The sequence below is a fragment of the Rhinolophus sinicus genome, linkage group LG02 (genome assembly GCF_036562045.2).
Source record: "Rhinolophus sinicus isolate RSC01 linkage group LG02, ASM3656204v1, whole genome shotgun sequence".
NCBI classification, from domain to species: domain Eukaryota; kingdom Metazoa; phylum Chordata; class Mammalia; order Chiroptera; family Rhinolophidae; genus Rhinolophus; species Rhinolophus sinicus.
In genome coordinates this window covers 163346495-163373673 of record NC_133752.1, presented here as the reverse complement: position 1 = coordinate 163373673, position 27179 = coordinate 163346495, and the positions used below count along the sequence as shown (strand labels likewise).

The window sequence follows — 27179 nt, the reverse complement described above, 5'->3', positions numbered from 1 at the left end:
CAAATGCTCCGCCCCTACCTTTTAACTGCCAAAGCTATGATCCCTTTGCTTAACTCCAATTCCATTCCATTTTTTGAAACCAGAATCCCAGGGAACATCCCTTTTCACACCATTTCCCCCACCTTACATGTGGAATCCAACCTCAAGCATTGAACCCAGTATGTATATATATATGTGTGTGTATGTGTATACGTATATGCGTATTTTCCCCAATCTAGTCATCTTTAATATCACCATCTCTCACCTTTTCTATTATAATATCCCCTATCTGACCAACATGCATTCCTTGAACTATTCTCTTATCCAATTCTTTCTCCAAGCAGCAATTAGAGCAATCACTTGAAAAGAGTCATCCCATCCCCTTCCTATGTTCTGTCACACCTTCCATTCATTTACTTCTACCTGAAATCCCATGCCTGATCTTTAGTAGAGAGAAACTTCTCAATTTTTAATATATTCTTTAAGGAAATCTTCTCTGTGAAATTGACTTGAACTTCCCCAGGCGCAGTTAATTGCCGTTTTCTCTACATTTCCTTGGCCCTTTGTGTATACTATACAGAATTCTGTATGCTATACAGAATTATCTTCTGTATGTGGATGTAATTGGTAGAGAGTAAATGCTCAGTAGACATTTACTGAATTGATGTATTTACAGCTAAATCTTCTCTCACTGCTGGGAAACCAGTAAAAGTCCAACTTCAACAACAGTCCCATCTCTCTCACACAGTGATGAACCCAATCTTGACCTCTGGCTTCCCCTCTCTACCTGCTACTCCTGATCTCTTCTAAATCACCTCGCTTTGTACTTTGGCTTCTGGGACCTTCCTCAGAACGTTGGTGTTTGGTGAACTATTTGTATCCATTTCTCCAGCTTCCTGACTTTGCCAGCCTCCCAATTCCTAAGCGCTTGGGTGTAGTGAGCAATGCTTTTACTGCTGTTCCAGCTCATGGGTGCCGTCAAGTCAAGTCTCCTATGAAAACTAGAGTTTATAAATGTTTATAAATGTCAGCAACGGGTCCGTTTTGTGAAACAAGGTAATGATGCTCATTATTCCAAAGGTTTGGCAAGAGTATACAATAAGGTATAGTGATTATATATCTTGGGAGTTAATAGCAGTGACTCCCATCATGCACTCTGCTGAAAACTAAAATACATCTCCCAAAGTGAATAAATGTATGAATGTAAATTACTAGTGACAAGCGTCAACTACTCTACTCATTTCTGCCCGATTAGCTCTGCCAACAAATGTCAAAACGATACTAGAGCTAGTAAATGAGAGCCAGATGGGTCTCACAACACATAATGATAGTCTATGTTGACCCACACCTCCCGAACTGTCATGGGCCATTAAAGAATGTCTTATTTATAGGGGGAGGTCAATGGCTGTGTACTAAAAATGGAAATTGCTGAATCATTGCAAGTTTATGTTATCAATAAGAAGACTTCATTAGTGCCTTCCATGTTTCCTACACTTTTGAATACTTTCTTACATGGAGATCTCTATTTTAATAAGCCTCCTATAATTTTTGAAAAAGGAACCATTTCTTGAATGACAGTTCTAGTATAATAATCTTTTCTCTAAAACACCGTTGCTCTGCACTGATTGCTTCTATGAGCAAAACAAAACAAAACAAAAATCACCTTATTAATTACAAAATAAAACTTACATATAGTTCAGGTCAAAAAATAAATAATTTTGAAAAATGTGCACCTCAATTTCTTATAGACCACTCCTCACATTTCATCTTTCAGTATATACTTTTACAGTTTAAACCACTCAATTCCTCTTCGTTGTTCTAGGAAACAATTATGAAAATAGTCTGAAATAGAAAGTAAACATATCTTTTCACAGTTGGTTCCTTTCAAGAAATAATAGCTGGTTACCTCGATCTGTGCGGTGTGGTTAGCATAGTATTTTAAGGCTTCATCTCCATCATCTGGATCTGATCCTGGTTTGAGCATCTGCTGTAATAATTTGTTGTGGCGGGCCAACTAGAGAGAAAAAGAGGGGAAAAAGTTTTAGATATTTTTCCCCTTTTCTGGAAGTAAACTTTGAAATTACTTTGTCCAGTTGTACACATAGCTTCACAGTTCTGGGGATAATGGCAATTAATTACATTTCAGGAATGCATGTCTATTTGAAAGGCATAAATAATGAAATCACAAGTATCAGCTATTACTACATCAATCTTATACTTTCATTTGGAAATATATATGTTTTTAGCATGAGAAGACTGTGTCTTGTTCAGAGTAGGTGCTCAATTAACATATGTTGATTACATTTATATCTTCTGTAAATGCATAATTGTGCCAGGAAGAAGAAAAGCCAAGTGATATATAATTGATATTACCTATAATAAATTGAAACTACATGCACATATAAAACAACTTGATGAACTGTTGCAACAGTCCAGTGGGTATGGTACCAATATAAATGGCAGCTTCCTATGTATCTATATTTCTATATTTATAAATAGGTATCTATATTTCAGCAGAGTTTCTCTTATGGCATCTAATCAAGGCTCTACATTAGGAATTCGTACTAAAGTCCTATACTTCTGCATATTCATACATCAAAATTGGTACTTTATGGGTACCTATCTCAGTTTTATGGTAATTGAAACTGAACATTTAAAAAACAAAAATCTCACCATAAATTAGAAACCACTGTTGATAGAAGTAATCATTCTCTCTCATTTGAATGTCTACGGCATTTGTCGGCTAGTTCTCTCACTTTGTAGGTAACTAATACATATTGCCTTCATTCTCTATTTTATGGTTATCTTAAACAATTCCTGAAACCTTGTAATGTCTTTAACCTTTTGGTTATCCTATTTATGCTTCACGATCCTCAAGGATTTCTAGTAACAACGAATGTCCACATATTTCTTTTATTCCTATCACACTTTCTACCTCTTACTCTGTGCCAGGTGTTGTCCTAAACACTTATGTACAAAATCTCATTTGACCCAGCTAAGAAATCCTGGGGTAGGCACTCTTATTAGCTCCATTTTACAGTTGGGGAAACTGAGGCACCGAGTATTTAAGGGACTTGCCTGTGATAACATAGTCAGAAAATGATAGAGCCAGTACTGAACTCAAGCAGTTTAGTTCCAGAGTCAGTATTCTTATCAACATTACAGAGCAATAAATAAGTCTTTGCATTATTCATAGGATGTTAATTCAAATTGTAATTATAAAGAATAGAGATGAATTTTAAACAATAATCCAGTACCTATAAAAACCAAATAAACATCATCCTTATAAGTGACAATTTGGTAAATTAAATATTTATTCAATTGATGCTGCTCTAGAGCAAATCATTTTTGAAACTATTATTTTAGAATTGACTTTTAGGAATATTTATAAATCACTCAAGAAAACCATTTCCTGTTTTTCTCGACATTTTATTTTTGACTAAATATGAATTATACAGATTTTTATTAAAAACTATAGTCACGAAACTTGTGACTTGCAGGTGTTTCTAAAACTCTAAATGCCTTTCAAACTAAAATTATTCTAGTCATTTAGAAACTTTAGCATACGTTTTAAGAAGTGCTGGTTCTTGAAGGTAAAACTGGCATGATTTGTCTACAGATTGGATCTGGGGCATGAAAGAAAGAGAGGAGTTAGGGATGACTCTCAAATTATTAACCTGAGCAACTGAAAGTTTAGTCATGCCCTTTACTAAGGAGAAATGAAGGAGAAACATATTTAGGGGGAACAAATCAGGTCTCTGGTTTTGGACACGTGAAGCTTTAGACATCATTCAAAAGGAGATGACCAGAGGCTGTTGGATATGTTTTTGAGGAGTTCTGGGCAGAGCTTGGGGCTGGAACTATATACCTTTAGGGATCATCAATGTATGGCTGACATTTAAAATCATGAACCTTAATGAAATCATCTAAAAGTGAGTTTAGAGACAACAGAACCAAGGAATTCCAATACAGGTTAGGAAGACAAGAGGTATCATCAAAGAAGACTGAGCAAGTGAGGACCAGTGAGGTAGGAACAAACCAGTGAAACCAGTTTCACAAACCAGTGAAACAAACCTGGCAACTAAAGAAAGAAAGAAAGAACTTCAAGACGGAGGGAGTGGTCACCTGACAGTCCAACCAAAGGAGGACTGGGAAGTGATCATTGGGTTTAGCAGCTTGGAAGTCACTGGTAACCCTGACAGCAGCTGTTTCAGGGAGTGATGGAGCCTAATGTAGTGAGATTAAATAAGAATGGGAGGAGAGGAAGTATAAACAATGAGAGCAGGCAACTCTTAAAAAGTAATGCTGTAAGGGCGAGCCAAGAAATAGGGTGGTAGCTAGAAAAATGGATTAGGTAAAAGGGAGGATTCTTTAAAGATGAGTATATAACATAATGTTTGTTTGATTTTGAGAGAAATGAAATGTTTGCTAGAGCAACATCTTGACTATGTGAGAATGGAATGATATAGTACATAAATCGAAGGACTTGCCGTAGAAACAAATTCACCAAGGAAGGGCCAGTAAACATGTTTGTGAGGCCAGTAAGCATGTTTATGTGTGTTTCTCCAGGGAGGTTCAACTTCTGGTTCCAGGTATGCAGTAGCCAGACTCGTAATTAATGAGATTTGTGGTTTTGCAGGATGAGGTCAACAACACACAAAGAGACACGTGGAAACTAACTGTCTATTCAAGGAATTTAAATGGGACCATAGGCTCTAAGCTGAAAAGGGAAGGAAATGAAGCCAGGAAGGACAATGAAAAGGTAGTAGGTTAAATGAATTGGAGCTTACAATGGAAGGGGGAAAAAAAAATGTGTTGGCGTTGAGGTGCTAGAAGAAGTGAAAGAAGTGCTAGTTAGGAAGGTTTAATCAGAGTGAGATACTTGAAATGGTGCTTATTGACAAAGTGTAGGGAGCTGTGATAGATTAGGAATGATCAGGTTTTAGGTGTTTCCCTATGTCAATCATTTAATGGCTCCTCACACTTCCACCACCACCTGGTCTGAGCCATCCAGAATATTGCAGAAGCCTTTTCACTGTTCTCCCACCTCTGTCATTGTTCTCTAGTACCTAGCCTTAACACAGGAGCTGGAATCATCCTTTCGATCAGATCATGCCTCTTAGCTCAAAACTCTCTTCTGAACCCTGCCATCTCATTTAGAGTGAGAGCCAGTGAGCACTCCAGACTCTGGCCCCGCTACATTTGTGAACTCTTCTCCTAGAACCCCACAGCCCCAGCCACACTGGCTCCTGACTGTTCCTTCAACCTGAGAAGCATGTTTCCACCTCAATCCTTTGCCTGGATTCTCTTCCTCGAGAGACCCACATGGTTTGCTTCCTGACCTACTTCCGGGCTCCTTTCAAATACTGTCTTATCAATGACCACACTTTAAAATATCAACTCACTCATCCCGTCTAACACATCTAACACCATTTCTTGCTCTATTTTTCCCCATAGTATATAGTAATGATCTGACCTACCATATTTTATAATCAATCTCTTTATCTCTCCCTATAAGAAAGTAAGCTTATTTCTTAGAGGACACAGATTTTCATCTGTTTTGTTCACTGCTATATTTCCAATGCTTAAACCTGCGTCTGGCCTGTAGTAGATGCTCAATGCATATTTGTTTAATAAATTAAATATAACTATCAGAACTCTTCAATCTTAAATAAAGCATAGCTTTCCAAGGTGAGACACTAATTTCAATAATTTTTATAAACTTATTTATTAAATAGCTCTTACTTCTTTAAAGTCACTTTAAAGTCACAGGGTCAAAAATTATGATAATTATTTTAAGAAACCAATCATGCTATTTTATGTGACATAATTAATAATGCAAATATGTATAAACAATTTTCATTTAGCATATCCTGCTTAACATATCAGGTCTTCTAGCTTTCCTGTAGTCCGAGATAATTCTACGTTTTGTCTTGTCTTATCACAGGTAAGCAGCACTTTAAAAAGCACTTTAAAAGATGCCTAGGATTCCCTTCACATGTTCAAACATTTAAAACAATATTTTCATTCATAATTATATAAATAATCTCTACATTTCTTGGAAAATTTTAAATATATATAATAATAAAACCAAATAGAAAATACTACACCATTTTTTTCTATCTGGATGTCTTTTATATTCTTTGTAACTAAGACCCTTTCCTGACTAAGTACCCTAGTTTGCTTTTCCTTATTCTGTGTTCAGATAGTGCCCTGTACATATCTAGATAGTAAAATTTCTTATATTGTATCTTATCAACTATTACTTCTCTCCAGTGGTCTGTGACATCCTCAAGGAAAAGGGCCTGGTTTTACTCACCTCTGTATTCTCAGACAAAAAAAAAACAGATCTTGGTACATTAAATAGACTCAATAAATATTTGCTGAATCAACAAAGAAGTGGGTTAATTCTTAATATTCATTATGTATTTGTGTGGTCAAGGACTCTTAAATCTCAGTGAATTATCCTCCTTGATAAAAGAGAAAGGCCAAAGAAATCTGATTAGACATTAGATGATGGTAGAATTCCAGTGTTTGCAGAAATAAAATATTTATTTTCTTGTTTCATAGTTATTCATGTACTTCTATCCCTTCTGCTAGACTGTAAGTTATTTGGAGAGGGAAGGACCAGGTTGAATGGAGCTCTATATGAAGCAAGGATAGCATCCCGATTATGTATACAAAACACAAAAAAAGTAAAAAAATATCTCCATGATTCTGAAATACGTGAAAATGACTGGTATCAACATAGAGCTCTCTTGGTCCAAATTATCAGTTCACTATAAGTACAGTACAACTTCTCAGGGATCAATTAACATAGGTGCAATAGTTTTTAAAATATTTAGTCCCCTATATATGCAATTCTACTAAAAATATTATGTAGAATGGCCGCACTGCCAACCAAAGATATCTGTTGTTTCTTAGTGATAGGCTCTATAGATATATTTTGTCTACTATTCCCTCACATATACCTTTTACATGACATAAATAAAGAAAAACCCAGAATCTAAAGATGCTATAGCATCATTTATTATTAAGTGCTCTGGAAACCTATGGTGAAAACACTTGGTAAGTTTCTGGGCAAGTAGAGCACATCTGTAGAGAGCCATCACAGTAAGAAATCTAATTTAAATCCTAATTAAAAACTGATGGACAGCTAATGAAGATATTCAAGGACAGCCATCCAACTTTCCCTGACAGAGACCCTCACAGCAAGCAGTATGTGAAATTAGCTGATGTCACTACACAACATGGTCTGAAAAATCAATCAACAACCGATATTAGTAATACCGAGAGTCTGACATGGGCTGAGTTCTAAAAGGGAATAATGTCACAGGTGGTAAATCTCTGGGTCCTAGAAACACTTGTAATCCACAACAATCTTTTATTAGGCAAAATAGTAGCAATTGTGTTTTATACTGAGTGGACATGGTGTCTAATTTGTCATACCTACTTAATAAGTGGTGCCAAAATAATGTTATCAATAACTTTTTAGCTCATTAATACAAACAGGAAAACCAACCCTGGCATCAGTTATCATTTACCATAATATCAAAGTTTGAAAACAAAATGCAATGTAATACATGGGGAGATATATGCATATGTATTAGTGAGGAAGGGATGAAAAGCATTGGTGAATAGTTAGCCTTATAAAAGAATGAAAACATATCCCCCACAGAGAAAGACTGCCAAGAAAGGCTAGGGATTCCTTCATTATGTGTTAAAAAGAAGAAAAGGAAAATCATGATTAACCATGCCATATTTGTAATTTAAATACATATGAAGCACTAAAAGGAATTATATATATATATATATATATATACACACACACACACACTCACACATAGGCATATATACAGAGGGTGCCAAAAGTGTAGACCTATTTTAAGAAAGGAAAACTCTATTAAAATTGTAACACTCAATATATACTGATAACAAAAGATGAAAACAAGTCACATTTGACGTCTGCAATTACAAGAGGTGCTCAAAGTGGTTCCCATCAGCGTAATTTTAATACAGTTTAATAAACACACACAAACCTTCTATGTAAACACATATAACCTACAGCAGGGTCTTTGACTAACATCATGCAGGTTTTTAAAACCAAGATTGGGGAATAAAGAAGACAGACATAGGCTTTTCACTTTTAGTAACATCTCTTACTGAACTATTTCACATTTATCTTCTTATCATTAGGATTTTAATGTTCATTTCTATTTAGGTCCAAGTAAGGATGGAGTGAAAAAATCAAGCAATTGCACTTGAATGATATTCAACAATAATTATTCTTCGGCATTTATCTGTGAATTTTTTTACGTGAGTTCTACTTTTATTAATTGGTAAAACTGACACGGCAACTGCCTTTCCAAAGATTACAAAGTGAGCTGGAGCCTGAAGGCAGAATAAATTGCCTTATATGTTTAGGTTAATAATTGTACAATGCTTTTATACCAAACACTCTTGTTTGAAGCGAGAGAAATCTGCTGAAGAGTATATAAACAAAGGTTTTACATATTCTAACATGCTTAAAACATGCAAGCCCTGTATTTTCAAAACATCTATTTTCTCTATCTTTGAGATCTTATGTGCAAAGCACAATATTACTGTGGGATTGTAGAGAGAAGTAGACTTTCTTCTTTTAAGCAACCTACTTTCTAGTTGGAGGAATTAAAACAATTATAGAAATGAAATTAATCTGAGGCAAAGTAAGGGCAGAAATACATGGAGACTCATATTTGTTTGATGGCTTTAGGAACGGAATCATGCAAGCAATGTACCTGATAACAGTTTTAAAGAAGGGGTAAAATGTCCATAGGTAGGAAAGGGAAGGAGTGGATAGCAGGAGGAAGCCATTCTGCATAGAGAGGGATCTGCAGGAACAAAGTTACAAAGAATGGGGAGTGGAAGACAGGACAAGAATTCGGAGCCATACGAATGCTATGTGAGGAGTCTGAATAGAAAATACCATTGTGGGTTGAATAGTGTCCAGCAAAAAAGATACTAACCCCAGTACCTGTGAATGTGACCTTATTTGGAAATAGGGTCTTTGCAGATATAATCAAGTTAACATGAGGTCACAATGGATTAATGTGGGCTAATGTCCTAAAAGAGGGAAATTTGGACACAGACACATACACACAAGGAAAATAACATTCGATGACAGGAGAGATTGGAGTGATGCAAGCTAAGGAACACCAAGGAGTGCCAGCAACTCCCCGAAGCTAAGAAGAGGTGGGGAAGGATGCTACCCTAGAACCTTCAGAGAGAGCATGGCCCTGCTGATACTGTCATTTAGGACTTTCAGCCCCCAGAACTGTGAGAGAAAAAAATGTCTGCTGCTTTAAGCTACCAAGTTTGTGGTGATTTGTTATGGCAGCCCTAGGTAGCTGTCTTAGTCTGTTTGGGCTGCTGTAACAAAAAATACCCTAGACTGAGTGGCTTATAAATCACAGAAATTTATTGCTCACATTTCTGAAGGTTGGGAAGTCCAAGATCAAGGCACTGGCAGACTTGGTGTCTGGGAAGGACTCCTTCCTCATGGATAGATGTCTTCTCATTATAGTCTCGCTGGCGAAAGGAACAAGGGATCTCCCTCCAGCCTCTTTTATAAGGGCACCAATCCCATTCATGAGGGCTCTACCATCATGAGCTAATCACCTCCCCAAAACCCCACCTCCAAACACCATCACACTGGGCATTTGGATTCAACATATGTATTTAGGGGAAACACAAACGTTCAATGTATAGCAGAAGCTAATACAAATACAAACCATAAAGGAATTTTTTCTCTTAACTGTGACAAGATAAACTGAGATCTTATTACCTACCTTTTCCCTTCTATTAGAAAAGGAATGTAGGGATTAGGGAGAATCCATTTGGGAATGGTGTCATCTGTCCAGAGCTGCTCTCAGTACTGTGAGGTCCTTTATAAAGAAAATAGCCTAAAGAAGAAATAATTGTTCCACTAGAATACTGATGCCAGAACTATTCTGTTAGGAGTAGGGTCAAAGTCATGTTAAGAAGAAGAAAAGGCTTTTTCACATGAGACAGTTCAGGCGTATGGTCTCAGCAAGAAATTATTCACTGTGGCAGGGATATTTGCACTTAGACACATTAGAAAGAAATCAGCTTCAGGCATTCCTAGTAGAGAGGAGCACATCCTTTCCACTGCAGTCAGCAGAATCAAGGCTTCAGAAAACCCCCATCAATATCCAGCTTAAATCTGAGGTTAAATAATGAAGAGCTAGTTTCTCAAGGTGGAAATGGTGGTATTTCCCAAAAGACAGGGGTGAGCACATTAGCAAGTTGGGGGAGGGGCACAGTGAGGGGAGAGGAAAGGTGGAAGTGTAATAGATAGGCTATGGAAAGCAGATGAAAGTACTGATTCTCCACTGGTGTAATGGAATAGATTAGTTGGAAAAGGTAACAAATCTCAGTCTTAAAAAGTTAATTCTTACTGACTCTCGGTGGTGAACATACAATATAAGATATAGATGATGTATTACAGAATTGTACACCTGAAATCTATGTAACTTTACTAAAAAAGAAAAAAAAAAAAGTGAATTCTTGTGTGTTTTTTTTGTTTTCCAGACTTCCTTTTTCCTTAGCCAAATACAGTTGCCCATATTGTCTTGAGCAGAATTTGGATTGAAGGAGAAAGAAACCGGATAGAAGGAGAAAGAAACAATGTTCATTTTTCCTGACTTCCAAAATAGTCTCTTGAGAATCCAAAGAGAAAGCCCCAAACAAAGTGAGGCCAAGAGGAAGGCTGACAATGAGGAGGAAACAGAAAGAGGGTGTTCATTCTGAGAAATACCGTTTGGCAAACCTGGGAAAGAGAACAAACAGACTCCTGAGCACCCTGCAAAGTAGCTGTGGAAGATTCGTGGACCACCGGACCACAGGACCACAAACCCCAAGGAAAGCATGGGACCTCAAGGCTATTTTCTCTCATCCCTGCCACACACACACAACCGGAGGGAAGTAAGGAACTGGCCTCTTCCTTCCCCCAACAGGACTGATAGAGGGATCATAAAACACCAGCTTTGCCCTTCACAATAGCATCTTTATACAAGGAGTTTAAAAAACATAGGTTTTACTTATCTAATATCTCCAATAAATTCTTTATGATTCCTATTTCTATTACCATGGTGGCCAAACTAAGACAAAGATATGTGCAAAATGACAAGAAATTCACAAAAATTTTTAAGAAAAACTCATTTTCAGATGATCTAGACTCTTATTGATTAGGGCCTCTCTGAAATTACAATAAAATCAATAAAAGACATTTAGTAATTATAATAAATAAATGATAACTCAACCTTTGAAGCAGGGCAAAGTAACGGGGAAAAAACAGTAAATGGCAAGAAACAATGCATTTTTAAATGATTTAAGGTAGTAAATTATCTTTGTACTATGGTCTAGACATAAAGCATTACAGAGTGCTGTGAGGAAGAATCTAGCTTTCCTACTGATTGCTAATATTCATCATAATATGAAGTTTCTCAAAACTTGGTCCCTGCACCAGCTGCATCAGCCTCACCTGGGAATTGGTTAGAAAAGCAAATTCTCGGGCCCATCTCAGACCTTCAGAATTAGAAACTGGGTGTGGGGCCCAGCAACCTGTTTTAACAAGCCCTGGGAGGATTGCAACCTGCTACCAATTGACATCCATTATTCTAATAGACTTTTTTTTTCTTTTTTAGTTTTACAAGTTGTTTATTCAACATTGCAATTTTCCTTTGTTAGGAAAGGTAAAACTGCAATTTTTTTTTAACTGAAGTTCATTGGGGTGACAATGGTTAGTAAAGTATACACTTGAAACCTATCCTAATAGATTTTATAATCAGGACCCATTTAGATTCTTGAGAGGAAATCCACTTTTTTAAAAAATCTAAAATTAAACATAAAAGAAGCAACTGTTTATAAAGGAGTTTTTCCTTTAAAAAACTACAAGAAAAATGTAAGCATTTAGACACTCATAATAACAGTAAACAATTTACTGAATAAAATTTTCAAAAAAATTGAAATTGAGATGAGACATATAAAAATATTCCATTTAATTTTTCAAAACTGGTCATTTATCACTCATAGATTCCAATTTCTGAGCTGACTTTGCTCTTTTAAAAAGATTTCTGTACTAAAATCCCACTGCAGTAAAAAATATTAGTCTATAAGATTTATATAATTATTATAATAAACATATTAGTTTATAAAATTAGATAAATTTACTTCATGAAAATATAGATGAACAAAATTACTTTCCAAAGTAAGCTTTTTCCGTACAATTATTTAAGTTAAATTTTTTCTTCAGTTCCATTTTTCCAACTAAAACAGGTCATACTTTCTTTTACTTTAATACATCAGAAATTATGTATAAAAGTATTTAATTAAGAATTTATAATTTTAAGATAAAATAACTGTCATTTTACATTTTTATGCAAAATCGAATGAAGTATAATGCTTAATTGCTTCTGATATCAATGTAAGTATATCAATATTTTCTGAATGACTAAAACTACATGAAAATAAATTGTATGTAAGTGGGTCATCTTATCTGAAATCAATATTCCACAGAAGTATTCTTTATTAATCATTGTTGCAGTGTTCTATTCAAAACAAAATATTTCAGGATGAGAAGCAAGAAAACAAACTAATTCTACATGTTTAATCGGGTTATCCAAAATACAGATAAACATTAATCAGAAAAAGAAGGTAGAAATGCAATATATAGATGATATATTATAGAAATGCACACTTGAAACTTATGCAATTTTATTAATCAATGTCACCCCAAAAATTTAATTAAAAATTAATAAATAAAAGAAAAAGAAGGAGCAACTGATCTCTAGGAAACCTTAAAATGATGTACACTTGGAGTATTAGCATTTATTTTGTACAATTGATGAAAGAGAAATTTTTTCAGACCCTATTTCTTTTTGATACAAATAAAGACAAGTCTTTGGAATTTCTGGATCTCACTATTGCCATAAAGGAAGTAATGTACTTCTTCAGACCCAGAGAGAATATAGTAGCTTCTTCAAGCATCTAGAAATGAATTTTCTGGATATTTACCATCATGTCCCCCTCCTTAGTGCTTTTTAAATATGGTTTGGGAAACACTAAAAGAATAGAAGGATCCTTCTCCATAATAATTAACATCATGATATGTGACTGTGAATTATTTATTTGATTTTAATGTATCTCCCTCACCTAGAATATTAGTCCAAGGCGGACAGAAATTTTATTCGTTCACTGTTGTGTCCCATGCAGCTAGAACAGTGTCCAACACAGAACAGCTCCTTCATAAATACTTACTGAGTGGATGGATGGATGGATGAATGGCATAGACTGTTTCTGTTTGTTTGTTCAGTTTTTAATGGGAAATGTGTTTAATTTTCCAAAGGAGATTGATTTTTTTGAAAATGTTGAATTACAGTTTGAAAGATGCTTTAATTTCTATTTCTGGAATAAAGTAATCAGTCATTTACAACATAAAGACATTAGACATTATAGCATTGCTTATCTCCTCAGAAGCTTTCTGATTCTTTCTCTGTGTCTAGTGATGATGTTTTTTTCCAAGGTAGCACCAAGCGGTGCAGAAAGCCATCTTTATGAGACCTACGGCCATATTAAAATAGGTCTTGTGGCTGACTGGGGAAAACTTAAGGGAGTCCTTGCTCTTCAAGTAACTGTTGGAGTGAGTGGGCTTATTATCCACACTGAGGGACTCTCTCTGGTTTTGCCACTGACTTCATGAGAACACGTACCAATCACTTGACCTTTTTATGTCTAAAGGACCTAGCTGTGAAATAACAATGATACCTACAATACTGCATCCAAAAGAATTACTGGAGGATCTACGCTCCTAATGCTCCTTAAGTTCCTGAACCAACCAGGCTTAGTGAGAACACAGTATTACTATGCCACTCTCCTCTATGAAATGCCAATTCTAAGAATGAGTCAATTGCTTTTCTGTGACTCCTAGTCTTGACAAAGCCACTTTTAAGTGGGTTAATTAAAGGCTTGGAATTATAATGATGAGTTCCACAACAGTTCTCACACTGCCAGTGTGCTCAGGGATACAATCTGAAGTGTACAAATTAGCCAGATGCAAAATCGGGGGTGGGATACAGGGAATTGAGAAGAAGCGCTGTGAGATAATTTTCAGGAACTTGAAGCTCAATTGCTTGAAAGCATTTCAACCTCAGGTTTCTGCAGCTTTCTATTTCTGAGTTACATCAGACTGAGAAATATGCTAGTGCTGTCTCTATGTTTAACGGTCTCATCGACAGCTGCCTTTAGGAAAAAAAAAGGCCAGCTTTTGTTAGAGTGGTTCTCAAAGTGAGAGAATTATTGCTCAAGTGAACTTCTACATTTCAAAGGCAAACCTAATAAAGGAGGAAATGAGGTGGCAAGGTGAATTTCAACTCTAAGTAAGGATTCAGATCAGTTGAATCAAACTGAAAAGAGACAAAGAATTTTCAACATGTATTTTGTTACTTGTTCATTCAGTGACATCCAACACCCTTTTAAATGTTACCTAGTCAATCAGAAGTTAAATTACCCAGGTTGTAAATAAAAAGACAAAGGCAGAGCATGCAAAAAAGAGAGAAGAAGGGAGGAAAAAATTGAGAGGCAAAGTCATTTAGAACACCTTGTTCTCCTTTCTTAAAAAATCTATCACTAACTGATAGAGATGACATTTAGAGATACAAGTATTCAATACAAACATATAGATATTATAGACAAAGTTATTGCCTGCATTATAAGCTTCTTTGGTATTATATGATGAATCATCCATATAGGAAACAGTATTGTAAGATCCATAAAGTATATTAAAATAACATAAAGTCCTACTTATCCGAATTCAAATCAAACAAAAATTCTCCTTGTAACTTAAGCAATCATGATTCGTGTATTTCTTGTATGTTCATTCTGAAATACTTAATGATAAACCTTTCCTCTGGTGTGTGCCCAGTAATTCTTTAGGCATTGGGGTTGTAATAGTGAACAAAACAGACAAATCTCCTGTTCTTATGGAGTTGACCTTCTGGTGGTGGGCAAGAAATAAACAAATACATGGTCTATCAAAATGGGAAAGTGCTAAGAAGAAAATAAAACAGAAGATTGGAGTAATGAGCTTCGGGGGATGGAGGCTGCCATTTGAAATCAAATGGTCAGAGTCCATTGTAACAGGAACTTAAAAAGCAGAAGAAACAGCAGTTCAAAGAAACAAAGCAGAATTATGTTTGTTGGCTTCAAAGCAGAGCCATGAGAACAGGGTGGCTTGAGCAGATAAGGAGGAAGGTGGCCAGAGAGGTGGGTAGAGGGGGCACGGGGATGGGGTCATATCGGGAGGCTTTTGAAGCCAATGCCAAGATTTGACTTTTGCTTAGAAGCTTGAAGTATTATTTAGGCAGAGTGATGACACAATGTGTATTATGCCTTTAAGAGTTCAGTGCAGCTGCTGGGTTAGAAAAGACACTAAGGAATGCACAGGTGAATGAAAGTGGGAAGAACAGTTAGATGCCTATTGAAATAATCCAGGTGAGAGACGATGGTGGTTTTGGACCAGGTGGTAGTGAAAGATGTGGGCAGATTCTGGAACATTTCATTACTGAAGAGAGATGATGACAAAGATGGCTAGAGAGTAGGATTGTACAATGGTTAGCATCACAGGCTCTGGACAGACCTGGGATCAAATCTCTTCTACTTGTTCACACAGCAACCATGGGCAAGAAATGTAGCTTAACTAAGCCTCACTTTTGTAGTCTGCAAAATGAGGTTAGTAAGAGTACTTTATGCATATTTATCTCAGAGAGGTATTGTGATGATTAGATGAGACACAGCTCCTGAGACAAAGTACGTACTTGGTAAATATGAGCCCAAATAATAGAAAAAGATAAAAGTAATCAGGAACGCAATCATAAAACGTCTCCTAAGCCCTATTAGTGAGTGTACACTCTGTTCTATTGGAAGCTATTGAAATGTTGAGCGAGGAGACAGACACACCAGATGGCATTTTAGAATAATCTTTCTGACTTCCCTGTGGAAAGTGGATTAAAATGGGTCTTGAATGGAGGCAAAGAGACAGGAGGTTGCTTCAGTTGTCCAGGCAAGAAATGATAATGGCAGCAGAAGGAAACTGGCAGTAAGAGTGAGACGACTGGATAGATCCGAGACATTCAGAGACAGAACTGATGGGACGCGCTGTGTGAGTGGGGGAGGTGGAAGGGTCAAGATGAATGCCAGCTTTCTAACTTGGTAACTGGTTAGAGAATCATGCCACTCACTGAGAAAGGGAGCTCAGAGTAATTCTAGGAAGAGGCATATGATTATCTCAGGACTGTTTTCCTGTGCCAAAGCAAACTTGGATTGCAACACAAAAGAAAGGAAAATGTCAGGGCCCTCAGAAGCTGGGAAGGGTATGACTGCATGTCACTACCTGTACCCAAAGTATTGATCTTTTCTGGTATGTGTATTTAATGCATGGCATTGGAAAATGTCTTCCTTAGTTCGTGTCAATGTTGAACACGTGGGAGTGATCAACTTAAAAACAAGTTAAATACGAAGCATTTCAAGAATCAGTGGTATATATAGCCGATAAAACGGAGGGTGATGGAGGGGAACAATTTCAAGGAAAATTTGCCCAAAGAAATAGTTTTCTATTAAAACTGTACTGACATATGTTCATTTACTCCTTTTGGAGCTCATCTGTAGGTCCTCTTGCAGCATCCATTTAGGATCTGAACACTAAAGTCGCGGGAATGTGAGCCCTACCTTACCCAACCCTAATAAGCCGCAGGAAAGTTGATGTGCCGCTCGCTCCTTCCTGCTTCTGTCTCAGCCATCTGAGCATGAGGGCTTTGCTGCAGCTCCCAAACCCGCTGACATTTAATTAGCACTGTCGCTGTGATCCCACAGCATGCCCTGCCAGATGAGAACCAGAGAGCACTACGCAGAGTGGGTACAAGCTAAAACAAACCTCCTGTCTGGCAATAAAGATCTGCTTGTGCAAACTGCAACCTGGAGTATTTCCTATTAGCCTTTTACTGGGACTGCTTTTTGGTAATGCTGCTGTGCTGAGAGGAAAGCAAATATAAATATGAGGGGCCTTAAGAAATCTTGGAGGATGGACATTTTAAACAAAACACACACACACACACCTTATTCTGGAGATGAACTGCAGTGTATAAATTGAGGGTATAAAGTTGCTCAGAATGACAGCGAGACAATCTGAGTTGGAAGTGTTTATCTCATTCTCCCTACCGTCTAGGTTTTAGAACTGATATTTCATTTTCATTCTGCTTAAAATCAGGATCATAAAAGGAACTTTGCTGCGCTGCATGGAATCATTGCTTCTCTGACTCCAATGTGCATTTTGGAGCGTGGCTCCCCTGCTCAGCTCCTAAACCTCCAGGCGCCACGTCTCACTACAGTCCAGTTTGGACCCCCACCATTCAGTCTGGATTGCTCTTCGTAAGATGGTTGGTGACCTGATGAGTGCCAAATCCTGGGGTCAGGTTTACGGCTGCACCATGCCTATTGAGTTCTTTGAGACCACTGATTCCACTCTTCTTTGTGAGTCTCTCTCCTAGTTTGTTTTAATCTCCTATTCCATGAGACCTCCCATTCTGAACCCATTTCTATAGCTTTTTCTTTCTCCTCCTTTCAAGTGTGGTATTACTCAGGATTCCATTCTTGATCTTTTACTCCTCCCATTCCAGTTCTTTTCCTGGGAAACCACATCAACACCCACCATTTTTAATAACATCAACCTACTAATGTTTCTGTACGTCTACCGTGTTTCCCGAAAATAAGACCTAACCGGAAAAGAAGTCCTAGCATGATTTTTCAGGATGCTCATAATATAAAATAAACCCTAATGCATCATTTGGAGCAAAAATTAATATAAGACCCAGTTTTATTTTCGGGGAAATATGGCAGGGCTTATTTTATATTACAAGAGAAAAACCATGCTAGGGCTTCTTTTCCAGTTAGGTCTCATTTTCAAGGAAACATGGTATGTTCCAAGCCTGGTTCTCTTTCCTGAGAACCAGTCCATACAGTCCACTGCATGTTATACACCTCCGAACCAATGTCCCAGAAGCTCCTCAAATACCAAAGATCTAGAACCAAGCTTCCTTCCTCATTCTACCTCCAAGCCTTCTCTATCTCCAGTCTTGTGAAATGCACCATCATCTACCCACCCACCTACTCTATTCCTGAGAGTTGTCTGAGACTCTCACATCCTCCTCCTTCTCCTCACGCCACTCCTAGTCATTACATCAGCTAGGGATGAAGTGGTGCTTGGACTTCATGAAAGGGCTGTGGTGATGGCTTCTCATTGCTCCTGGATAAAGGCCAAACCCTTAGCAAGATCTACATGCCCTCCGGATCCGACCCTGCCTACCTCCTCAGCCTCATCTCTGACCCTCTCCCCTCCCTTTGCACCGCAGCCATTCTTGCCCTCTCTTATTGTTTGTTTATTAGGAACTTTATGCATAAAGCAGTAAGAGGCTCCAGATTCTCACATTGCTTTATGGGGCCAAGGAATGCATGCCTAAGGAGGAAAAAGTTATGGTTTTTATTCATTAGTTTTGGTGTGAACTATTTTTTAAAAGATTGATAAATGGCAAAGATTAATTCCTGTAATTTCTGAGAAGTGGGGGTTAACAGAAATGAAAACTAGGCGATAATCAGATTAGCTTGACGGCAGGAAGGTGGAAAGCAAAAAGGAGAAGGAAGGGAATAAAATGAGAAGAGGCGACGTGGGTCAGGTGATCAGACTCTCAGACAATTAGGGAAGGAAGCTGAGGAGGGTGAAAGTCTGAAGTAGCTTTTTTGAAACTGTAGCCTGCGGACAACTTGAATAAAATGTACAGAATGTACAGTAAAAAGCGATTTTGGACTCTACCCCAGACCTATGCAAGTACAGTCTCTGGGGACAAGGCCCAGGAATTTGCTGCACACTACAATTTGAGAACCACTCTTTTTGATCTCAACTTTAATACATAGTGTTTCCCAAGTTGTGTATCAGATGCAAGCAGAAAATTACCTTTTCCCCCAATTCAGTTTCTTGAGTTTGCCCTCTGACCTAGACCCTAAGTCTGGCTCATGCAGTTACTACTGCCTTCATGTCCCCTCTTCTGCTTCTGTTCTACTTGATTCATTCACATTCCTATTTTATACTTGATTCATGCACACTCTCAGCCTAGTAAATAAACATAATGCCTGTCAATTGGTTAGTCAATTCTCATGTATGATCAGGCTTCTACTTTTCACAGAATACTAAATTCATAGAATCACAGCAATGGAAAGAAATAATCTCTGTGTTCTCTTTTATCCAGGCAGAAACTCTAAATTATGTCTCTCTGTATGTGTATATATGTGTTACGCTCGTATACAAAGTAAATTAAACATAAATAGAAACATGAAAAATACTTTAAAATAAATGACCTATCAATTCTTACTCATAAGGATATTTCAAATGTGGGAAACTTCTGACTGTGAAGATTGTAAAAATCTTCTAAAGCAGGATTTGGCAAACTATGGTTTGTGGGTCAAATGTGGCCTGCCACCTGTTTGTTAAAGAAAGTTTCATTTTAACACAGCCATGCTCATTTGTTTACATACTGTCTATGGTTGTTTTTTCAGTAGAATAGTAAGTTAAGTATTTGCAATATAGACAATATAAGCCGGAAAGTCTAAAATATTTACTATGCAGCCCCTTGCAAAAAGTTTGCAAACTTATAAAAATAACACAAACTTGCAAATACTTTGCAGGTCTCATACAGCTGATAAAATGTTAGATGATGGGCAGGTTGGTAGATGATTAATAGATGATAGATGATAGATAGGTAGATAGACAGATTAATAAATAGATTTCTAGGCGATCTCTTTTGAACCAACCAATTTTAAATCCCTAAAATTGATATCATTTTATTGATAATATAAATACCGACAAGGGACTTTCCAGAACTTTCCCCTACTATATAATTTCAGATAACCACTTGGTTGTGACATAGAATGGGACTTTTTTGGTCTGGCCAAGGATAACTATTTCCTTTTCTGAAACTTGAATTTTTAGTTCAACAGTTTATCTTACAGCATTATTTTGTTACAATGGTTTGTCACTTTTCTGTGCTTCTATAAGTAATTCTGAAACTCAAAATGCACCAACAGCCACAAAACACAAAGGCTGAGCAAGCTCATCACGTTACTTATAAGATTCACATGCCTACAGGAGACTCTCAACCATTAAATTAAAAAAAATACTATTTTCATACAACACCCTCATATTCTTTTACTGTATCTATTGACTAAGAGTATTAGCTGCATCCCTCTGTCCTGTCATCCTCTGCCATCTCATCCTTCTACAATGCATCTTCAGGGTAAAGTGTCAGCTATATATATTAGCTTTTCTTCATTTATATTTGAGCTGGAAAAACAAGTTAAACAATAAACACAGGCAGACAAATGCAAGCATGGGCGCGCGCGCACACACACACAAATACATATATCCAGAATCTTACTTAGTGCTTTGACATAATAGTTTTTATATTGGCTTATGTGTTTACTAATTATATTTCCTCATGGGTTTGTTTTTTATTGATTTCCCTCTAAATACTTGCTTAATAATGCCAGGGTATAAATTAGTGCATGAATAAAAGTATAATCACTAAAAAGATCTTTTAAAGACTTGTAATAATGCTTTTTGAGTTGGTGGATATCTACTAAAGCAGACTTTGGTGTCGTTTGTTTTTGTGATTATGTTTAGCATTCTAGAAAATCGTTAATGTCCCATTAATTTTATGGCAGCATAAATAAGAACTAAGTCCCCTAAGGAACAATTTAGCAGAATTTTATGCTATCACATTTCATTAATTATTTCTACTTAATTATTTTTTTGGTACTTGAAGCCGTCTAGAATTTGGTAAGATGTGTCCCTCCATATTTGCTACCCCCCACATTTGCACCACATTGATTTCTCCATCCTTGATGGAATGTCCCAGAGCACCTAACCTCCACACACGTATCAGGTGAATATTACCTCTTCCTCTGCTCATCCTTTCCCTATGATAGAGGAGATGCCTCCTCTCTTTTTGCTACTTATCTACATGCTATCAATAGGTAAGATTCATCTAAAATGTTAGCACCTCCATAAAGCCCTCCACAGTAACGCCAGCCAATATTAAGCTATTTCCTGTCTAGTCATCTATACCAGTTGTTAACTGTAGTACTCACTCACTCAGTCAATCAAAAGTAGACATAGTACTATGCACTGGGCAACACATTCGTGAATAAGTCCTGCCTTTACTGAATTTGGAGTCCAGTGGAGGCGACAAACAATAGGCCATGGTAATTCAACATATATGTTTACTCTGACATATATGATCAGAGTAAACAAAGTGTGTGATGGGAACATATAGGTGAACATTGGCCCAGCTTTGGGTGAGAGTAATGATGAGCAGCTTAGCTTCTGGAGTCAGAGAGTCTGGGTTTGTATCTAAGTTGGAAAGACTACAGGAGAGTCAGGAGTTCCATTATGGATAAAGTGTGAGATGGCTAAAAAGACATTCAAATAGAGACCTCAAACAAACAGCTGGATGAAACAGTCTGGTGTTCAGAATAGAGACCCACGCTGAAGATATAAATTTGGGATTTATCATGATACAGCTGGTGTTTAAAGTCATGTGACTGAATGAAATCATCTACGGAGTGAGTTACCAATTGAGAAGAGAAGAGATCCATGGAATGAGTCCAAGAACACGCTGACTAGAACACTTCTGACAGAAGCAGGAGAGAGGAATAGGAACCAGGGAAGGAAACCAAGAAGAAGGTGCTGGGAAGGAAGCAAAAAGACTAGGAAATTGTGCTGTAGGAAAGAGAAGTCAAGAAATTATTTCAAGAAAAAGAGAGCAACCAATTGTGTGAAATGTTAGTGACAGGTCAAATAAAATGAGGAATGACAGCAAATCATTATACTTAGCAAGGTGGCAGTCACTGGTGACCTCACCATGAGCTGTTTTGGTGCCATGGCAAGGAGGAAAGCCTGGCAAGAATGGATTTAAGAGCAAATAGAAAGAGAGGAATTGGAGGTAGCAGTTGCATATAATCTATTCATCCGTTTTGCTATAACAGGGAGCAGAGTTTTGGGCCAGTGGCTAGCGGGGGTTTAGAGAAGCAGATTTGCCTGCTTTAATGCTGAGCAAATGATGGAATGATGTAATACAGAGGAAAATCGACGTTTCCCTTTCCTCTGACTCTCCATGGCTCTCTGTCTCTGCCACACACTCGCTTTCCCATGCACACTCGTAACCTGAGCTCCCAGAGCATCCCGGATATTCCACAGGATTGCCACATTGTAGTTGTTTTTATTTTTCCCTTACTTAGTTAACAGTAAATTCCATGAGAGTAGAGACAATATCTCATTTTCATACCCCCTACACTCCAATCCATTGCAAAATTGATGTCTGTAGAATATCTGCTCCTGAGAGGGACAAACAATGTGATTGTAAGGAGGGAGACATCCCCATAAGAATGTAATCCCCATAAGAATTGAGGGAAGGGATTTGGGTCTGCTCACTACCCTTCCAGTGAGAGCCTGGTGATAGTGGGTGATCAAAAAACACACATTGAATAAAGACTGACTTAAGAATCAATATAGCTGGGGAAAGTCATGGAGGTAATTCTGATGAGACTTAACATTTATGGAGCACTTCCTATGCATGAGGCTCTGAGGATGCTGGATGCATGTGCAGAATTGTATGTGTAGAAAATTATCAACCTTTATAGTGCATTATGGTTTTAACTACAAATCTGTTTACCTTTTCTTACTACAGAGAATGTATGGCAACATGATTCAACTAAGTTTTTTGCTGTTCTTTTTTGGTGTCTGATAGGTGTTCTTTATTACTAAATTATATTAGTGAAGAAGGCCTACTCACCTAAAGCTCTATCATACACCAATAACCAATATAACTACATCAGGGTTCTGTCAATAACTTCCTAGTAAAATTAAGTGCAAAGAAATTTTTTAATAATCAGCATAGGCTTTGGTTTTATAATTTTTATTATTATTATTATTTTTTGCATTATGCAGAATCATGTAACTTAATTAAGCATTTCTTTTTTTTTTTGCCTTGGTTGCCAAAAAACGCAGAATAATTAAATGCACAAAGTAAAATTAGTTAATAAGCATGTATTTTATTACCTCAAAATGCTTTGTGATAGCAACATAGAAAAATACCTTTTTGGTTGAGGGAAAATAGCTGATCTTGGTTTTCTTTCTTTTAGAAAAGAAAACTTGCAATTCTGTTAAGTTTCCAGGCAAAGTTCCTTTAATTGCTTATAGTTCTACATATCTATTGCCAAGAATAACAGCAGGTTTTTCATGTAGCTGAGCAATTAGGATAAGTCTATGTTCTGTAATTTAATAAGATAAAATAATCTCATGATAATTTAAAAATGTTTTTTTTCCAACTAAGTGCACATATTAAAAAGTGTCTAAGTTATCACAGTCGCTCTATGAAGTGGCCTTGCCTATCTACTTTTCACAATGACTGTTGTATTGTTCAAGTTTATTTATAGTCACTCAATTATAATTCAGAAGTTTTGATCATTATTTATCCCCAAGGACTAAGAATGGCTACGTGCATTTTTTTTTACTCAGCATGTTCTGCAGAACCATTTAGATAATACTGCCCATCGTGCTGTCCTATGCCCTTGGATAAATTCCTCTTAGAATTTTACACCAGTACAATGTTGGTCACTCATGAATAGTGTTGATATTAATTGTGTTGCCCATTATTTTGCACTCTTGGTTACCAAGCAGTTCAGAGCTCCCACTGATAAACACGAAGAATATTAGCCAAGACCCTTAGAATACTCAGATTCTTTTCCATCTCAGGCATTTGATCTTGTATTCTAACAGTCTAATTATACAAGTGCATTTCTTATTCAACCTCAAATTCCTTTTAGAACTAGGTAAGGTATAAATAAATACATAACTATCCAGTAGCTGGTTACTCTGCTACGTTATTTAAAACATAATCTAACCCAGCAAAAGTGCCATCATGGTCCAACTACTCTATAGTGTTCATACAGGTTTATGCAAATTTGACCTGCAAACATAGTACATGGATTCCCATCATAGATGAGAAAGCTAAATCAGGGAAGGTTAGTGATATAATCAGCTAAAGGAGGAAATATAGCATGTAGGGATGAATAATAGCTAAAATGTTTGTACAGTATTCTAGCCAACATATTACTGAGCTACAAGTGCCTCTGTGAGCCGAAAAACCCAGCTGTGTTTTCTACTTTCTGCACTACAAGCGATAATAAAGATGAAGTAATTGTAAGTTAGTTAAAACCCTTCAAAGATATTAAAGATGGAAGTTATGTATCCAATTACAAACCCATCCTTCTGTGTCTACAAATAAAGTAAATGAAGCAATGCTGATTACTACATATTAGCATAAGAAAATCGAAGTTGCAAAGAGGTTAAGCAGCCTAAGTCTCTAAGGAAAACATTTAAAGTAGTCTGAGTAATATATACATTTCATATGACTTCGGTATAAATTAAAATTTAGCTATTTAAAGTAATGTATATGTATATCCCTTAAAATGAATATAGTTCAAGAAATTGCAGCTCTGAGATCAAAGTTTTAAGGGAAAAAAATAACAGATTAATGAGGACTATCAGGATATCTAGCAAATTCCTTCAGCATGACATAAAGAATCCTAGTCCTTGAAGCATTATGGCCAGTCCTACCATCCTCTCTCCTGAAAGGAAAAAAAAAAAAGATACTGGCTTTGGTTGGGGACAGGATAACAACCCAAGGGTCTAAAATATGCTAGGAAATGCCATGTATTTTCTTACATGGAAAAAAAAATAAAATATATATATATATATAGACACAGAAGCATCCCTGCCTGAATAGCTCTAATAGACTTTGAATTCATGGGATAGAGTTCAAGTCAGATCAGACACAGGGAGGAGCTGGAGACATGGCCAAGGCCTTCTATGTTGCTAGAATTCAGATTGATGTTCTAATAATTATGTCACTGAGAAATTATATATATATATATATATATATATATATATATATATATATATATATATATATCGCGAAAAGTTAAGCAGAAAATTAATTTCTTCCACTGAACTTGGCTTCGTGATCCTTACACCAAACTAACAATTATAGAGTCCACTTTCAATCCATTTCCTGGATTGCATTTTTTATTGCTTCCATTAACCATGAATTTGAAAGATCACATAGATGGCAGTAATCTGAAGATTCCTTGTTGCTTGGTGAAAGATTCATAGGTGCTGATTAGAGAATTTAAATCTATTATACCTAAACATTTTTTTCTCCATGATATTATTTTTCTTTATGGAAAATTTCTTTTTTAAAAAAAATGAGGCCTCATATGCCCAGATTTTGTGAATCTACTACTAATTAAGTAGCCAAGATGTACATACATGACATAAAGAACAATTCTAGGATGATATAGAGCATTAGCTCGTGTAAAAGTATATTACGTGGTTTGGGGTGAAGATAACAACTATAAGAATTTAAAACCAAGAAAAGATCATTGTTGGTTGGAATTCATCTAGGAAATGGAGCAAGTAGGTCTCAGTTTGGATCTTAAAGGAACTAAGGAAATACTAAAATGAGTTTTAAGAACAGGAAGATATATTTTCTTAGTTTGTAGAAGAGGTGGTATCATGAACAAAAGTAAAAAAGTGCCTCGCATGAGGGAAGATATTACATGGCCCTATCTATGAAGTTTACTAACATGACTGTCAAAGTGATTTACAAAAATTAAAAGGAGAGTCTGCAGTTGAATAATATCCTTGACTGCCAGAATGCTAATATCAGTTTTGTAAAATTCTATTAATCTTACACAGCACCTGTATTACATAAAAAATATTATCAGCATGCATGCAGTTTTGCAAGAAATTATTCCCCTAAAGGCTTCCTGAGTATCTACTATATGCTACATAAGTACTTGGCAGAACAGAACAAGGAATTTATATCCCAGTGGGAAAAATTATCATTAACTTTGATCATAGTAATGATGATGATAACAGGAAAATATCTTTATTCTGTTTTGATTATAATACTTAAATTATTAAATACTAAAGTTTTAGAGAATATCATGTCCTAGTCATTCATTTTTTTATTCATGCAATATTTGTTAAATGCCTAAAATCAGGGTGATTATCAAAAATGACTTAATTCAAATTATTGTAATTCATTTCATATAAGACATAAGTAGACACCACACAAGGTCCCTACCAATATTCCCCATAGAAGTTTCTTTCTCTAAAATATCTATGGTGCATTTTTGCAGAAGTTGTTGCCTCTGCCTGGAATGTTCTCCCTGATCACTCTAGCTTTCATGATTCAGTTCAAGTGTCACCTCTTCCACGAATCCTCTCCTGGCTCCTAAGGGAAGCATATTTTTTTGTGTGCATCTCCATTTTAACAAAAGCACATTAAATTATGACAATTTATCTGTCTTCCTCTTCCCCTACACATACTTAATTGTGAGCTTCTTGATGGCATCTTTATTCATCTTTCCAACTTAGTAAGTGAAACAATGCTTGACATGAGGTGCTCAATAAATGGTCTTAAATGATTATCCTACAATAAATGAGCCTCAGGTGCATTGTATATGATTATTATAATATGCAAATGCTAATTGCTAGTTGAGGGTCCAACTACACAGGTCTTTTGTTCCGCCAAACATGCCAAGCTCATTGCCACTTTCAAGTCACTATCTGGGATGCTCCCCCATGCCTCCTCATTTTATACTGCTGGCTGTTGCTTTCTCATTTAGAAATAGCTTCAATCTCAGCTTTTCAGAGAAAATCCTCCTGATCACCCAATCTACAATAGCACCTCATTACTGTCTTTCATTACCCCCTATTCTCTTTCACTGCATAGCTGGGTTCACTATCTTCTCTCTCTGGTTTGTCTACCCTTCACTGCTCCCTGTCAGAATGTAAATGCTCCGAGAGCTAATTTCTTGCTGGCCTTCTTCACGGTTGTATTCCTAGTATCTAGCACAGTGCTTGACATCTAGTAAGCACTCAAAAAATCCACGCAATTGAGTGAAGAATGAATGACAAATTGGGATCCTTTACTCCACAAGTGACAAACTATGGCTTATGGACTACATTCTGC

The 27179-nt window shown here is 36.6% G+C and overlaps 1 protein-coding gene across 1 annotated transcript in view; it reads right to left on the bottom strand.

Moving 5' to 3' along the window:
• Positions 1–27179, bottom strand: part of ITPR2 (inositol 1,4,5-trisphosphate receptor type 2) — a 431615-nt gene that overhangs the window by 91098 nt on the left and 313338 nt on the right. Inside the window, exon 46 of the mRNA XM_019737570.2 lies at positions 1886–1993. Coding sequence (XP_019593129.2) covers positions 1886–1993 — 108 coding nt within the window. The remainder of the gene's footprint in view (positions 1–1885; positions 1994–27179) is intronic.